General features: G+C 36.2%; 1 protein-coding gene across 16 annotated transcripts in view; it reads right to left on the reverse strand.

Moving 5' to 3' along the window:
- Positions 1–533: 533 nt before the first annotated feature.
- ADAM32 (ADAM metallopeptidase domain 32) overlaps positions 534–16588 on the reverse strand; it is a 177254-nt gene continuing 161199 nt past the window's right edge. For 9 of the 16 annotated variants that reach the window (XM_045055535.1, XM_045055534.1, XM_045055540.1 and 6 more), the window contains 4 exons: positions 8283–8321; positions 3842–3880; positions 1519–1557; positions 659–907 (listed from right to left, as the gene is read on the reverse strand). In XM_045055535.1, coding sequence (XP_044911470.1) covers positions 892–907; positions 1519–1557; positions 3842–3880; positions 8283–8321 — 133 coding nt within the window. In that variant the 3' untranslated portion in view covers positions 659–891. The other 7 variants (XM_019828535.3, XM_019828534.3, XR_002155803.3 and 4 more) reach the window with 3 other exon arrangements.

A 16588-nucleotide genomic window follows, 5' to 3' on the forward strand; every position in this document is an offset into this window, starting at 1 on the left:
GCCTTGCCACTAAACTCTGATAGGGATTAACCTTTGCCCCTGAGACCCAAGCCCAAGCTCTCTGGGTTCTTCTGTCTTCTAGGATTCACCCTATGGGTCACTTAGCCAAGGGACAAGGGAAAAGCAGTGGTTAGAGCAAGAGTCCTAGACAGTAGTATAGTCCTTAAGGCAAATATAGCTTCCCTCAGAAACCATGGATTCGGGTTTTGGGGAAGGTGAGGTGGGAAAATATCAGGATTAACTGAGATCTATATACAGCCAGCCAAGTCCAGTGAGAAGGACTAGGAGGAAGAACATGGACTACCACCCAGAGCTCTTCCTGAGTAAAAGCAGTTGATGCAGACTGCCAGCATCTGAGGCTCCAAGCAAGTAAGCAGGAGTGGGTGGTAGGAGAGCTGGGAAAAAGAGCTCAGGGAGCCAGGTTGGGATGGAGATGCCTGAGTAGAGATGAGTATCTTCAGTTAAGGGCCCTGAAATGACAGAACTGCAGCCTCAGGGGTGGAAGCAGAAAGAAAAACAGATGCACATGCAAATAGTTCCACACTCGGTTTATTGTTTCCTTCAACTGTGACCAAGGGAGCAAAGGTGAAATTTTCATTTCTCAGTGAGATACTCTCTGGTATCCATTGCCTTCTGAAGGAATTATTAGTTACTGTGAAAGAGAAAAAAGACACACAGGCTTAAGGTATTGAGAGCAATAAATTCCCTTCCACCGCAGAATATACAAACTGGGGGTACTGCCGAGCAAAAAAATTCACGTCAAAAAAAAGGATTCTAGGGTCTCCTGGGTGGCTCAGCCGGGTAAGCATCAGACTCTTGGTGTCAGCTCAGGTCTTGATCTCAGGATCATGAGTTCAAGTTCCACATTGGGCTCCACGTTGGGAATGGAACCTACTTAAAAAAAATTCTAGACAAAATTTTTGTTAATTTTGCTTGTGAAATTATTTAGCTGTGAGTAACATTTACGCTACAATTTTATGAGATTTCTGGAGAAGCATCATTTTTAATCAGAAGTATTTGCAAATGAGAAAATCTTACATTTTTCTACATAAAATAAAATGTTCATGAATATGAATCAAACTGCATTATTTTTTAGAAATTGAAATATATATTAATTATACCTTTTCCATATCTTGGGGCCAATCTGTTTGGTTTTTCATGTTGTAAATAGTTTTGTTTTTGGCAGTTGGAAACTCATAGGACTTAAATATTGTGCTTCAATGCCTAACGGATAAGGTGGCCCTGATTATAAATTTACTTTATAGACTAATTTACATATCAGATATCTTACTGGATTCAACCCTTTAATTCCATTCTACCCACAAAAGATAGTTCCCAACACACTTAAGAGAACAATATTGAATGAAGAAAAAAGACCAATAATAAGATTAGTAAAGATTAATACATTGTTTCTGATTTAGTACTTTACTAATTCAACTACCCAATAAATACTATAGATTATGAATTTCATTTTAATTTCAAACATTTATTTTAAGAGACAGCTTCTAATATACTTACCTACTGTTATGTGTTTGGGTGCTTTCCTGTGATTTGGATCTAAATAAACAATGAAATAATACTTTTACTTTGATACAATACAATACAATAAAGTTATTTTATATTTTTAATGGAAGTTTCTTCCTCTTTGCCTGCAAAAGAATGGTAAAAAAGAAATATCTCCCAAATGTCTACATTTATAGTACTTATTACCAAAAGTCAAAATCAAATTTTTGGATCCATAGATCCATAGATTTTTTTCTGATCCTCTAACCAACAGAATTAGAGAAAAAAATAATAAATTGAAGACAAATTAAATGAGGTTTATTGACAGAGAAAATAATATAGACGATAAGATTAGGGAGATAATTCAGTGATAAGTGATATAATTTTACTTTTCTCATCCTTTCCCTACCTCTGCTATTTTATATCTTCAGACCTTAAAGAAGATGTTTCCAACTATACTCACTATGAAACACCCCTTTTTAATATACAGTTGACCCTTGAACAACAAAGGGGTTAAGGGTGTCAACCCCCACAGAGTTGATTACCACATATAACACTTTTGATTCCTCTAAAATTTAATTAATAATCTACTGTTGACTGGAAGCCTTTCTGATAACATAAAAGGTTGATTAACACATTTTATACTTCATATATATATATATATATATATATATATATATATATTATAAACTGTATCTTACAATAAAGTAAGCTGGGGAAAAGAAAGGCTATAAAGAAAATCATAAAGATGATACATTTATGGTACTATATTTATATATTTATCAAAAAGCCCATGTGTAAGTGGATCTGCACGGTTCAAATCCATGTTGTTCGAAGGTTAACTGTAGTTAGTTCTCCCCCAAACCAATAAAGGGATCTAGACTTGTGTCTACTGACATGCACAACCCATTAGACTTCCAGCATTTAAAAAAATTCTTGTTTTGGTAGTGTTAACCATGCCTTTGACTATCCCTCAGTCCAGTTGAATACCACTTCTAGAAGAAGATGATTATGTGAATCCCATATTCTATAATGAGAGAGGGGACAATTGGAGTAGTAATAATATTAATTATGTGTGTATGTGAAGTTCAAGAGTAATCACTCATTCATTAACAACTTATTCTTTAAGCATGTACTCTGCTAGGTGTACAGAGCATTACCCTCAAGTGATTTCAGAGTATATATAGGGAAAGTGATGCTTCTAGGTAAGCAAAAGTTTGGAAGAATTGTGTTGAGCATTCTCTTGACAGGAAATGGAGACAATAAAGAAAATTAGCTCTTTTTTCATACCTAGTTGGGAGAATGTAACTAACATATATAAAAGGGTAATTATGTTGGAGATATCCAAAAATAACAGAGAGAATAAACAATGTAGAAATTCCATAAGCTTCCCTAATGGAGGAAGTGACTTTATCAGAAGGGATAGAAACTATAAATGTTGTGGTGCAGCCTGAAAATTTAACCTGTGGCTATAAAGGGATATTCTGGAATACTAGTAGATTGAAAGTAACTAAAAGACACTTTAAGGAAAAATGTCAGACAGTACAAGAAAACTAAAATTCTAATAAGGGAGAAAGAAATATTTGATGACTTTAGAAGGACCACAAGGCCACAACTGTGGAGCATGGGAAACTAAAAATTTAAGAAGAATTCAGAGAACCTTTGTTAACACAATTGTGGGCTGTTGCGGGGCTATGAGAAGCAAAGAATTTTAGTGTGTTTATCATACCATCTCTGTGATAAACCCCTCCTAAGTGGAGTTTACCCCATTGTTTATACTGAGTTTGTGGATATAAATGTAATCTGAACAAAAAGTAGTATTTTCCTTTGTGTACCTCATCATAAAGAATGTAAAAAATGCTCTGCTTATGAGTTACTTCCACATAATAATTATAGATATCGTGTCTCATTAGATTTAACTAGTTTTTTTCCTGTGTATCAAAAGAGTAGGGAATCAATAAAAATTTAGTCAACTGAGAAAAAAGACTGAGTTAATAAATATTTATTCCTAGAACGAAAAATACTGATAAATTGTTTTTTAGGACAGTACTTTATCATCTGTGGCTGCTAAAAAATAGTAAGCAATTATTTTTTCACTATTTTCTTTTTTAAAAGTTTATTTATTTACTTTGAAAGAGAGAAAGAGAAAGAGGGAGCAGGGGGAGGGGTTGAGAGAGAGGAAAGAGAGAATCCCAAGCACGCCCTACACGGGTTCAATCACATGATTTGAGCCGAAATCAAAAGTGGATGCCTAACCAACTGAGTCACCCAGGTGCCCCTGTTCATTCTTATTTTCAAGATACACTTATTTATGAGAAAAACTTTCTAAGTTACTTACCTGCTGGTATATGTTTGAGCACTACTTTCTGAACTGGATCTAAATAAAAATAAAAAATAAAAATAATGTCTAACAGTTAAGAAACTTGCCTAAATTGAGAATGATGATCAAGCCATTTTATACCAAAAGTAACTCTCTTAACACTTGGTACATGCAAATAAGTAATATTCTTATTTACACAACACCAAGTACAACATATAATGCAAAATATAAAACTTCCAGTGGGGGAAAAGTATCAAGATGGTAGAGATGCATTTTTTTTTCTTCACCACTTCTAAGCACAATACATAAGTTTGACTATGAATGCCTAAATTTGGCTTTCAGGCTTCAAGTTAGTTTTTTTATTCATTGATATGTAAATTTCCACATTTTGCAAATGAAAACTCACATTTATTTACTTCTGGGCAATTTAGCACAATGAAATGGCAGGAAAGAGTTCCCCTTTCTATTCCACAAGAAAAGTTTTCCCTTTCTATTCCACAGAAAAGCTGAAGAAGATGGCACAAAAATTTAATATCCAATGGAGATCGACAGCCAAAAAGGTTTTTCCTTCTGTCCGTAAAAAATGAAGAAACTAAGAGTTCAGAAGGAAAACAGGAGCAAAAGCTGAATGACTACAAGGGAATATGAATGATTTACATCCTAAGAGACATAGTTTTACTAACCGTAGCTTGGAAGGAGTAGAAGACACTGTTTCTAACAGATGTTAGAAAGATAGAACAAACCTTGAGACTAGTAGTCCTAAATAGAGCAAATAAAAATTATGGCCATTGGGAATGCAACAAGTAAGCTGGCTTATCCACGTAGATGGAAAAGGGCCACATAGAGAAGTAAAACCTCAGGCCTGTACTATGCAGAGGGGCAGGATCTCAATTCCTTAATCCTACTACCTACAAATTTGAGCCAGTAAATATAGAAAATATTGAAACATTCATGCTCCAGGACAGGCAAATCTGAAACATTCCCCTCTTCCTAATGTATGCGTAAACTCAGCATGCAGAATTCCCATGAGACCAATCATTGCTCCTAAGGATGACATCATTTACAAGTCTAAATTACAAACTACTGCTCTGTGTTAAATGACCACAGCCATAGCACAGCAGAACAAAAAATTCACACATTAAGATCAATGGACAACATAAAAAACAAATAGAAATATTTAAGATCTCCACAGAGAGTAAGATGGGAATAAGTCATGAAAAAGATAACCATTAGGAGAATGAGTGATTTGGAAGCTCATATGAAGGAATCAATGCCAGATAGAGAGGTGAAAAAGTACGGTACATGAACAGTCCAGTTAAGAAACATGGACGCTAAAACGAGAAGACTCTCCCCAATATAATCTTTTTAGATATTAGTCATTTTAAAGAAAAGAAAAAGAATGGGGAAGGGTCAATAATTGAAGAAATAATAACTGAATTTTTTTATAGAATTAATGACCTGAGTATTGATATCTAAAGACTATATTGAATCCAGATCAGTATCAATAAGAACAAATTATATCAGAACGTATCATAATAAAATAACAAAACTCAGGACAAATAGGAAACCTTAGAAGCCATTTAGAGCAAACACATTAATTGGAAAGGAATAAAGAAATTAATTACACTAACAACGGAGGTCTCATCAATGACAGTAAATGTCACATTACAATAGAATGCTTTAAAAGAGTTGTGTAAAGTGACTCTCAACTAGGAGCCTATAATCATCCAGGTTCTCTTTCAAAGCTGGGTGTGGAAAAAAATATATGTTCAGGCATTTAACACAAAATGCTTATAACCATAGACACTAATTGAAACTAAAAGGGTTGTACTTCAGGAAAAGGGAAATTGAAATCAACATGAGAAAATGGGTTCAAGAATGAATAATGAACAAAGTAATTGGTAAATATGTTGTTAGATCCTAGTAAATATAATAACAACAACAACGACTAATGGAAGGGAAATCATGTAGGTAAAGAACCTAGAAGTTAAAACTCAAATGACAATATATGAAAGATTCATAATGTAGTTTGCTATTAAATGATCTAGGATCCTTCTACTGTTTAGGAAAAGACTGGAAATATTAATTTAATTCAGATATTTAAAAATTAACGACGCTTAAAGTGGCATTAATATAACAATACTGGGATTCACGCCTCTCTGTATTCCTTGACTTCAACAGCCTTTCCCACTAACTTTCCACCAGATAAGTATTCCAAAAATAAATGACCTGAAAATTATAGTGTAGATTTTATGTTAGTAAAGCAAAGCAATAGTATCAAGTGACATTATTAAAACTTACGTGAATAATTATCCCAAAAATGTTTCCCTAGTACACACTAAGCCAGAAGGTTAGTGTAGTGGATTCACATCCTAAATTATACTACTCCAACTGAAATGTAAATTTTCCTATAATTAATGTTATCATCCCTCACCCAATGTAGGTGAATAATGACCCTAGAAGAGATGAATTATATCAACAAGTTTTAGGATGAGAGATAATATGAGAGAAGAAATGAGAGCAGTTATAACATCACAGCAGTTGTAACATCCATAGAGATATGGATGTGTATATGTGTGTGTACGTATCTATGTACTTTTGTATTTGTAAGGTTTTTTGTTTAGCTGCCCATGTGGGGAGGGGCAGGGGGAGATTAAAAGTAATCATTTATTCATTCATTCAACAAATATTTATTGAGCACTTAGCATATACCAAGAATTCTGCTACAGGCTGGCTATACAATGCTGAGAAAGATAATCATGGCTTTCATTTTCTGAGATAACAGTATAATAAGACATATGTCCAAGTTGAGGAAAAGTACCTGAGACTTGCTGTGTTTGAGTACCATATGAAAACTCCCTGACACAGAGAGGACATATTACTATTATCATTATTAAATGAAAATCAATTTTTTTTTGTTTGGTGATGGTAACTCATGATTTCAAAGTGTCACTATAAAGAGATTGTCATAATGAAAGAGAAATAAAGAAAGGCAGGCATTCTTATTGAAGAGGAAGCTCTCATCTGGAATAAGACAAACTATATAACCATGTTGTACAGCCTAAAAGGTTTACTCTATAGATCTGGAAGTGTTTTTGGAATAGCAGTGGACTTTGGAAGAACACATAAGGAATAACACCAACACTTCCTCACAAGTAAATAAAGATTGTAAGTCAGGGAGAGGGGTGTGAAAACTCCTAAACATTTTATATCTGCAGAAAGACCCCAAACCCAAAAATGACAGATGTGGGAAACTAGACTTACTGTTTTATTATACAGAAATATCCACCCTTCAGGAAATGGATGGAAATCTAATTAAAACTCTTTTGTGATATTGAAAGGCTATGGAAGATGTAGAATTACTGTGTTTTTTTCTAATGTTTATTTATTTTGAGAGAGAAAAAGATAGACTACAAACAGGGGAGGGTCAGAGAGAAAGAGGGAGAGAGAGAATCCCAAGCAGTCTCTGAACTGTTCGTGTAGAGCCTGATGTGGGGATAGATCCCACAAACCGTGGGATCATGACCTGAGTCGATATCAACAGTCAGACACCTAACTGACTGAGCCACCCAGGCACCCCCATAGAATTATTGTTTCTTGGGTCACCTGGGTGACTCAACTAGTTAAGCCTTCGACTCTCAGTTTCAGCTCAGATCATGATCTCACAGTTTTGTGAGTTTGAGCCCTACCATTGGGCTCTGTGCTGCTGGTAGGGAGTCTGCTTGGGATTATCTCTCTCCCCCTCTATCTCTGCTCCTCCCCTTCTCATGCTGTTTCTGTCTCTTTCAAAATAAATAAATAAACTTACAAAATTTTATTATGATGTTTCTCTTCAGCAAAGTTTTCTTAAGTGACCAGGGTAAGAATTCATTCAGTTGTTCATGAGCATGCACATTTAATTTCTAGTTGTAAAAATCTATAAATACAGAGGTAAACTTCCCCATTTATGAGTTAGCTCCATAAACATTTAACCAATCATTTTTTCCTTTGTTTCCAAAAACTAAACCCCCAACATACATTAACAAAATCAAAGTAAGAAGACATTGATTTTTCTAGACAAATAGTCATTAGTTATTAGATTGGCAAATACTAATAAGTTATTTTTTGGTATAGCACCTTACCAATTGTTACTGCTCAATTGATACTTAGTAATTTATTGCTGGTTATCAATTTGTTAATCTTATTTTTAACACATACTTATTTTGAATTTTTTTTAAATGTTTTATTTATTTTTAAGACAGAGAGAGACAGAGCATGAATGGGGATGGGGCAGAGAGAGAGGGAGACACAGAATCTGAAGCAGGCTCCAGGCTCCAAGCTGTCAGCACAGAGCCCGACGCAGGGCTCAAACTCACGAACCATGAGATCATGACCTGAGCCGAAGTCGAACGCTCAACTGACTGAGCCACCCAGGTGCCCCCACATACTTACTTTAAAAGACACCTCCTAATTTACTTACCTGACTGTATCTGTTTGGCTGCTGCTTTCTGATCTGGATCTAAATGAGAATGAAAATAATGCTTTCCAAGTTAATATTAAAAAAATATGCATCCATAACAAATGAATGTCAGACTATTTTGTAACCTGCATTAACTCTTTTATATCACTAATTGCCACTAATGATTAAGAGATTACTAAATTGAAGTATGCAATTAATATTCTTATTTATACACATACCATATCCATAAAGAATATAAATATCAAATCCCCAATAGGGAAAGGAGTAAGAAAACAGATTAGTTTTTCTCCTTTTTACTTGCCAGGATATGCTCAATTTTAAATGCCTGATTCTGGCCTTCAAGTTCCAATCTAATGTTTTACCCACTGATAAACAAATTATTACAGGTCATGATTTAAAACCCTCACTGACTTCTAGATAATCAAGCTGACTGGGCTGACAAGGTAGCTTCCCCCTTCTACCCTGCACAGAGAAATAGTGAAAAAATAACACCAAATACTAGCCAAAATTTAAAAGACGGGAAATTTCCCATGATAGTATTAAAAAGAGAGAAAACTATAAGCATGAAAGGTAAATAGGAACTAAAGCTGAGTGACTCCTGGGGCGCCGGGGTGGCTCAGTCGGTGAAGCGTCAGACTTCGGCTCAGGTCACGATCTCGCGGTCCATTAGTTCGAGCCCCGCGTCGGGCTCTGGGCTGACAGCTCAGAGCCTGGAGCCTGCTTCTGATTCTGTGTCTCCCTCTAGAGAGAGGGACCTCTGACCCTCCCCCGTTCATGCTCTGTCTCTCTCTGTCTCAATAAAAATAAATAAATGTAAAAAAAAAAAAAGCTGAGTGACTCCAGAAGTAGGTGAATTAGTCACCCACATAGCCAATAAGGAGTTGAGCCCTCCTAGAAAGCTTACACTGACTCCTTCTCTAAACTTGGAAGCCATAAAAGAGGGATAGTAAAATCTGCTACTATTAATCTTTGAGATGCAGCAAGGTAATTGTTTCAAAAGTGTAGATGGAAAAGGATCACCTAGAGACATAGAAACTCTAAGTGCTTCAAATGGTTTAAGGATGTGAATGGAAAAAAATATCAAATAGAGAAACAGGAACCTCAAGCCTTATGAGTTTTAGGTTTAGGATACAGGCCCATGCTTCCTATGAATTCTAGATCTCCAGGTATAACAAATGTAAGCATTTATGACTTAGGAGAGTAACACATGAAATAATCTCCACAAGGAAGATTCTACAAAGCAGGATACACAGAAATCTCATGATATAATTATGGGTGCTTAAGGTGGCCTTACAATCAAAGAAAAAAAGGCACTGAGAGTTAGTGCCCACAGGCAGAGAAAAGTAAAGAATTCATACATAAAAAAAATTACAAGTAACAGACCAAAAAAAAAAAAAAAAGAAAAGAAAAGAAAAAGAAAGAAAAAAAGAATGTTTGGGATTTCCATAGAGACCAATAAAGAAACAGAACCCATTAAACAAAAAATGAAAGAACTGGAAAAAAAGGATTACTGATTTTTTAATTGTTTAGGGAAATCACCCAGAACACTTGACAAACAGAAATGTAATAAAATATAAAAATACCAGTTAAGAAACATGAAGGAGTTCAGACACAGAAGATTTAGAATGATAGAGACTCAATATTTGAAGAGAAAACATCTAGGACTTTTCCAAACTTGAAATTGTGAGTCTTCTCACTTAAAGAAAATACTGAATTTGGTACAGGGGTTTAAAAAAAAATCTCGGGAAGGAGAGAAGATGGCGGACAGCATGGAAGTTTTTTGTGTGTCTCGCGTCCATGAAATACAGCCAGACCAACACTAAACCATCTTACACACCTAAAAAACTGATTGGGGGAATAACACAACAATCTGCACAACCTGAACCACAGAATTCAGCAGGTACACGGTACAGAGAGGTGAATTTGGGGAGTGAGAAGCCACAAAAGGTAGGGAACTGCTCTTGCGGGCAGAGGATGGAGACTGGGGAGGGGGGAGAATACGGGAAAAGCACCCCTCCCCAAAAGCAGCCAGAGAGAAAGTGGAAAATTGGAAATAGCCACAGGGACTAAACTAAAAAGGGAGAAAGGAGAAAGGAGAGGGTTTAAATTCCATTAAGACTGTAAGCAAGGGAAGTGCAAAGGCTGCAACTCTGCAGCTCGATACCTGGCAGTGCCCCGGTGGGAAGGGCGAATCCCCAGGAACAGACTGGGGTCCGGGAGGTTCTCGAGCCACACTGGGAAAAGCAGTTCCACAGCTGGAAGGACATTTGGTACAGACTGTTGAAGCCACCTGGTCCCAACAGACCCCAGAAGGTGGCCACATTCGCTGGTGCTAGAGCAAGGTCATTAAGGGTGAAGCCTGGTGCCAGATGTGTGTTGTGATTTTCCATAATCCCTGAAACGCTGCTGCTACATTGTCTCACGAACATTTTCTGGGGTGGGCTGGCACCCGGCCACAGTCTCAGGGTACAGGCAGCAGCAGGGTCCAGCGGGCATTCCTGGGTGCAGCCGACATTTGGCCATTGCTCATTTGGCCATTGCCTGGTGAGACCCTCCTACAGAGGGGTGGAACAGGTCAAAGCTGCAGTCCTTTGGATGTTAGGGGCCAGGGAAAACAGCCGCATCTGAGACAAAACTCAGGATAGAGGTACTGCCTGGAGCCTGGTCACAGAGTGAAAAAGCAGGGAGTGGACAAGAACTGAAGACAGAGGACGGGTGTGCGATCTGGTAGAACAGACTGGGTAGCTGGGTGGGGCCATTTTCACCGCTCAAGTGCATGCACATATGCACCTATGAGTCCCGCAAAAATACACCCCAGTAGGCTAACAGCACCATCTAGTGGAGAGCGGAGCTGTTACACTGAGCCCTGCCCAACTGGGCCAACTTGGCTCTTCAAGAACAGAAGTCTCACCGCTGGCTTAATTTATGGACTATAAAGAGCTATGTAGACTGACTTCTAGGGGAAAAGAAAGCAATTTCAGTCCTACTTCAATCTGTTACCAGGTTCATCTATTCAAGTTTCTTTCTTTTTTCTTTTCCTCTTTTACAATTCTTTTTTCTTGAATACAGAAACAGAAAAAATTTACTTTTATTTTCAATTTTTATTAAAAATATTTTTCTTTAATTTTTATTACTATATTTTTTACTTTTATGTAAATTTTTTCAATTTCTACTTTACTTCCATAATTTTATTTTAGTCTACTTCAGTGTATTCACCTTTTCAAATTTTCAAACAATTTCCTTTTTTTCTTTTTTCTTTCTTTTTCTTTTTTTCTTTTTTGTTTCTTTTCTTTTTCTTGAATGCAGAAAGAGAAAAACTTCATTTTTACTTTCAATTTCTATTAAAAATATTTTTATTTAATTTTTAATACTATATTTCTTGCTTTTATGTAAATTTTTTCAAATTCTATTTTACTTCCATTATTTTATTTTAGTCTACTACAGTGTATTCACTTTTTCAAATTTTCAAACTATTTCTTTTTTCTTCTTTTCTTTTTTTATCTTTTTTCTCTTTTTCATTTCTTTTCTTTTTTCTTAAATACAGAAAAAGAAAAAATTCATATTTATTTTTAAATTTTATTAAAAATATTTTTCTTTAATTTTTTTCTACTATACTCTTTATTTTTCTATATATTTTTTCAAATTCTATTTTACCCCCATCATCTCATTTTAGTCTACTTCAGTGTATTCATTTTTTCAAATTCTCAAACAATTTCCTTTTTTTTCTCCCCCCCTTTTTATTTTCTCTAATTGTCAAACCACTTTCAATACCCAGATCAAAACACACCTAGGATCTAGCATCATATATTTGATTTGTGTGTGTGTGTGTTAAATTTTTATTTTTAAATTTTTTTAATTTTAATTTTTTTTAATTTCAATTTTTCTACCTCATTATTTCCTTTTCTCCCTTCAAAATGACAAAACGAAGGAATTCACCTGAAAAGAAAGAGCACAAAGAAACGACAGCTAGGGATTAAACCAACACAGATACAAGCAAGATGTCTGAACCAGAATTTAGAATCACAATAATAAGAATACTAGCTGGAGTCAAAAATAGATTAGAATCCCTTTCTGCAGAGATAAAAGAAGTGAAAAATAACCAGAATGAAATTAAAAATGCTGTAACTGAGCTGCAATCATGGATGGCTGCAGCAGTGGCAAGGATGGACAAGGCAGAACAGAGAATCAGCAATATAGAAGACAAACTTATAAAGAATAATGAAGCAGAAAAAAAGAGGGAGATTAAGGCAAAAGAGCACAATTTAAGAATTAGAGAAATCGGGGCACCTGGGTGGCTCAGCCAGTTAAGCAGCCGAATTAGGCTCAGGTCATGATCTCACGGTCCGTGAGTTCAAACCCCGCAACAGGCTCTGTGCTGACAGCTCAGAACCTGGAGCCTGTTTCAGATTCTGTGTCTCCCTCTCTCTGACCCTCCCCTGTTCATGCTCTGTCTCTCTCTGTCTCAAAAATAAATAAATGTTAAAAAAATTAAAAAAAAAGAATTAGAGAAATCAAGGACTCATTAAAAAGGAACAACATCAGAATCATAGGGGTCCCAGAAGAGGAAGAGAGAGAAAGGGTTATGTGAGCAAATCATAGTGGAAAACTTTCCTAACATGGGGAAAGACAGATATCAAAATCCAGGAAGCACAGAGAACCCCCATTACATTCAACAAAAACTGACCATCAACAAGGCATATCAGAGTCAAATTCACAAAATACTCAGACAAGGAGAGAATCATGGAAGCAGCAAGGGAAAAAAGTCCCTAACCTACAAGGGAAGACATATGAGGTTTGCAGCAGACCTATCCTCAGAAACTTGGCAGGCCAGAAAGGAGTGGCAGGATATATTCAACGTGCTGAATCAGAAAAGCATGCAGCCAAGAATTCTTTATCCAGCAAGGCTGTCATTCAAAATAGAAAGAGAGATAAAAAGTTCCCCACACAAACAAAACTTAAAGGAGTTTGTGACCACTAAACCAGCCCTGCAAGAAATTTTAATGGGGACTCTCTGAAGGGAGAAAAGATGGGGGCAAAACAAATAAATAAAGACCAAAAGCAACAAAGACTAGAAAGGACCAGAGAACACCACCAGAAACTCTACAAGCAACATAATGGCAATAAATTCATATCTTTCATACTCACTTTAAACGTCAATGGACTCAATGCTCCAACCAAAAGACACAGGGTAACAGAATGGGTAAGGAAACAAGATCCATCTATATGCTGTTTACAAAAGACCCCCTTTAGACCTAAAGACACTTTCAGATTGAAAATAAGGGGATGGAGAACCATCTATCATGCTAATGGTCAACAAAAGAAAGCCGGGGTGGCCATACTTACATCAGACAATCTAGACTTTACAATAAAGACTGTATCAAGACATGAAGAAGGGCATTATATCATAATCAAGGGGTCTATCCACCAAGAAGACCTAACAATTGTAAACATTTATGCACCTAATGTGAAAGCACCCAAATATATAAATCAGTTAATCACAAACATAAAGAAACTCATCGATAGTAATACCATAATAGTAGGAGACTTCAACACCCCACTCACAGGAATGGACAGATCATCTAATCAAAAAATCAACAAGGAAATATGGCTTTGAATGACACATTGGACCAGATGGACTTAACAGATATATTCAGAACATTTTATCCTAAAGCAGCAGAATATACATTCTTCTCCAGTGCATATGGAATGTTCTCCAGAATAGATCATATACTGGGACACAAATCAGCCCTAAGTACAAAAAGATCATACCGTGCATATTTTCAGACCACAACGCTATGAAACTCGAAATCAACCACAAAAAATTTTGGAAAGGTAACAAATACTTGGAGACTGAAGAACATCCTACTAAAGAATGAATGGGCTAACCAAGCAGTCAAAGAGGAAATTAAAAAGTATATTCCTAAACACCACAACCCAAAACCTCTGGGATGCAGCAAAGGCGGTTATAAGAGGACAGTATATAGCAATCCAGGCCTTCCTAAAGAAGGAAGAAAGGTCTCAGATACACAACCTAACCTTACACCTCAGAGATGGGAAAAGAGCAACAAATGAAATCCAAAACCAGCAGAACACAGGAAATAATAAAGATAAGAGCAGAAATTAATGCTATCGAAACCAAAAAAAGCAGAACAGATCAATGACACCAGAAGCTGGTTCTTTGAAAGAATTAACAAAATTGATAAACACCTAGCCAGTTTGATCAAAAAGAAAAAGGAAAGGACCAAATAAATAAAATTAAGAATGAAAGAGGAGAGATCACAACCAACACAGCAGAAATAAAAACAGTAATAAGACAATATTATGAGCAATATATGCCAATAAAATCAGTAATCTGGAAGGAAAGGACAAATTTCTAGAAACATATACACTACCAAAACTGAAACAGGAAGAAATAGAAAATTTGAACAGACCCATAACAAGTAAAGAAATCAAATTAGTAATCAAAAATCTGCCAAACAACAAGAGTCCAGGGCCAGATGGCTTTCCAGGGGAATTCTACCAAACATTTAAGGAAGAGTTAACACCTATTCTCTTGAAGCTGTTCCAAAAAATAGAAATGGAAGGAAAACTTCCAAACTCTATGAAACCACCATTACCTTGATTCCAAAACCAGACAGAGACCACACTAAAAAGGAGAACTATAGACCCACTTCCCTGATGAACATGGATGCAAAAATCCTCCACAAGATAATAGCCAACCGGATCCAACAATACATTAAAAAAATTCTTTACCACGACCAAGAAGGATTTATATCTGGGATGCAGGGCTGGTTCACTATCTGCAGAACAATTAACGTGATTCATCACATCAATAAAATAAAGGACAAGATCCATATGACCCTTTCAATAGACACAGAGAAAGCATTTGACAAAATACAGCATCCTTTCTTGATAAAAACCCTGAAGAAAGTAGGGATAGAAGGAGCATACCTCGAGATCATAAAAGCCATATATGAACGACCCAATGCTAATATCATCCTCAATGGGGAAAAACTGAGAGCTTTCCCCCTAAGGTCAGGAACAAGACAGGGATGTCCACTCTCACCACTGTTATTCAACGTACTATTGGAAGTCTTAGCCTCTGCAATCAGACAACACAAAGAAATAAAAGGCATCCAAACCGGCCAGGAGGAGGTCAAACTTTCACTCTTCGCAGATGACATGATACTCTATATGGAAAACCCAAAAGATTTCACCAAAAAACTGCTAGAACTGATTCATGAATTCAGCAAAGTTGCAGGATATAAAGTCAATGTACAGAAATCGGTTGCATTTCTATACACCAAAATTAAGCAACAGAAAGAGAAATCAAGGAACTGATCCATTTACAGTTGCACCAAAAACCATAAAATACCTAGGAATAAATCTAACCAAAGAGGTGAAAAATCTATACACTGAAAACTATAGAAAGCTTATAAAAGAAATTGAAGAAGACACAAAAAAATGGGAAAAGATTCCATGCTCCTGGATAGGAAGAACAAATATTGTTAAAATGTCGATACTACCCAAAGCAACCTACATATTCAATGCCATCCCTATCAAAGTAACACCAGCATTCTTTACAGAGCTAGAACAAATAATCCTAAAATTTGTATGGAATCAGAAAAGACCCCAAATAGCCAAAGCGATCTTGAAAAAGAAAACCAAAACAGGAGGCATCACAATCCCAGACTTCAAGCTATACTACAAAGCTGTAATCATCAAGACAGTATGGTACTGGCACAAGAACAGACACTCAGATCAATGGAATAGAATAGAGAACCCAGAAATGGACCCACAAACGTATGGCTAATTAATCTTTAACAAAGCAGGAAAGAATATCCAATGGCATAAGGACAGTCTCTTCAGCAAGTGGTGCTGGGAAAACTGGACAGTGACATGCAGAAGAATGAACCTGGACGACTTTCTTACACCATACACAAAAATAAACTCAAAATGGATGAAGGACCTAAATGTAAGACAGGAAGTCATCAAAATCCTCGAGGAGAAAGCAGGCAAAAACCTCTTTGATCTTGGCCGCAGCAACTTCTTACTCAACATGTCTCTCTCTGGAGGCAAGGGAAACAAAAGCAAAATTGAACTTTTGGGACCTCATCAAAATAAAAAGCTTCTGCACAGCAAAAGAAACAATCAGCAAAACTAAAAGGCAACTGACAGAATGGGAGAAGATATTGCAAATGACATATCAGATAAAGGGTTAGTATCCAAAATGTATAAAGAACTTATCAAACTCAACATGCAAAAAACAAAGAATACAGTGAAGAAATGGGCAAAAGACATGAATA

The sequence above is a fragment of the Felis catus genome, chromosome B1 (assembly GCF_018350175.1).
Source record: "Felis catus isolate Fca126 chromosome B1, F.catus_Fca126_mat1.0, whole genome shotgun sequence".
In the NCBI taxonomy this organism is placed as follows: domain Eukaryota; kingdom Metazoa; phylum Chordata; class Mammalia; order Carnivora; family Felidae; genus Felis; species Felis catus.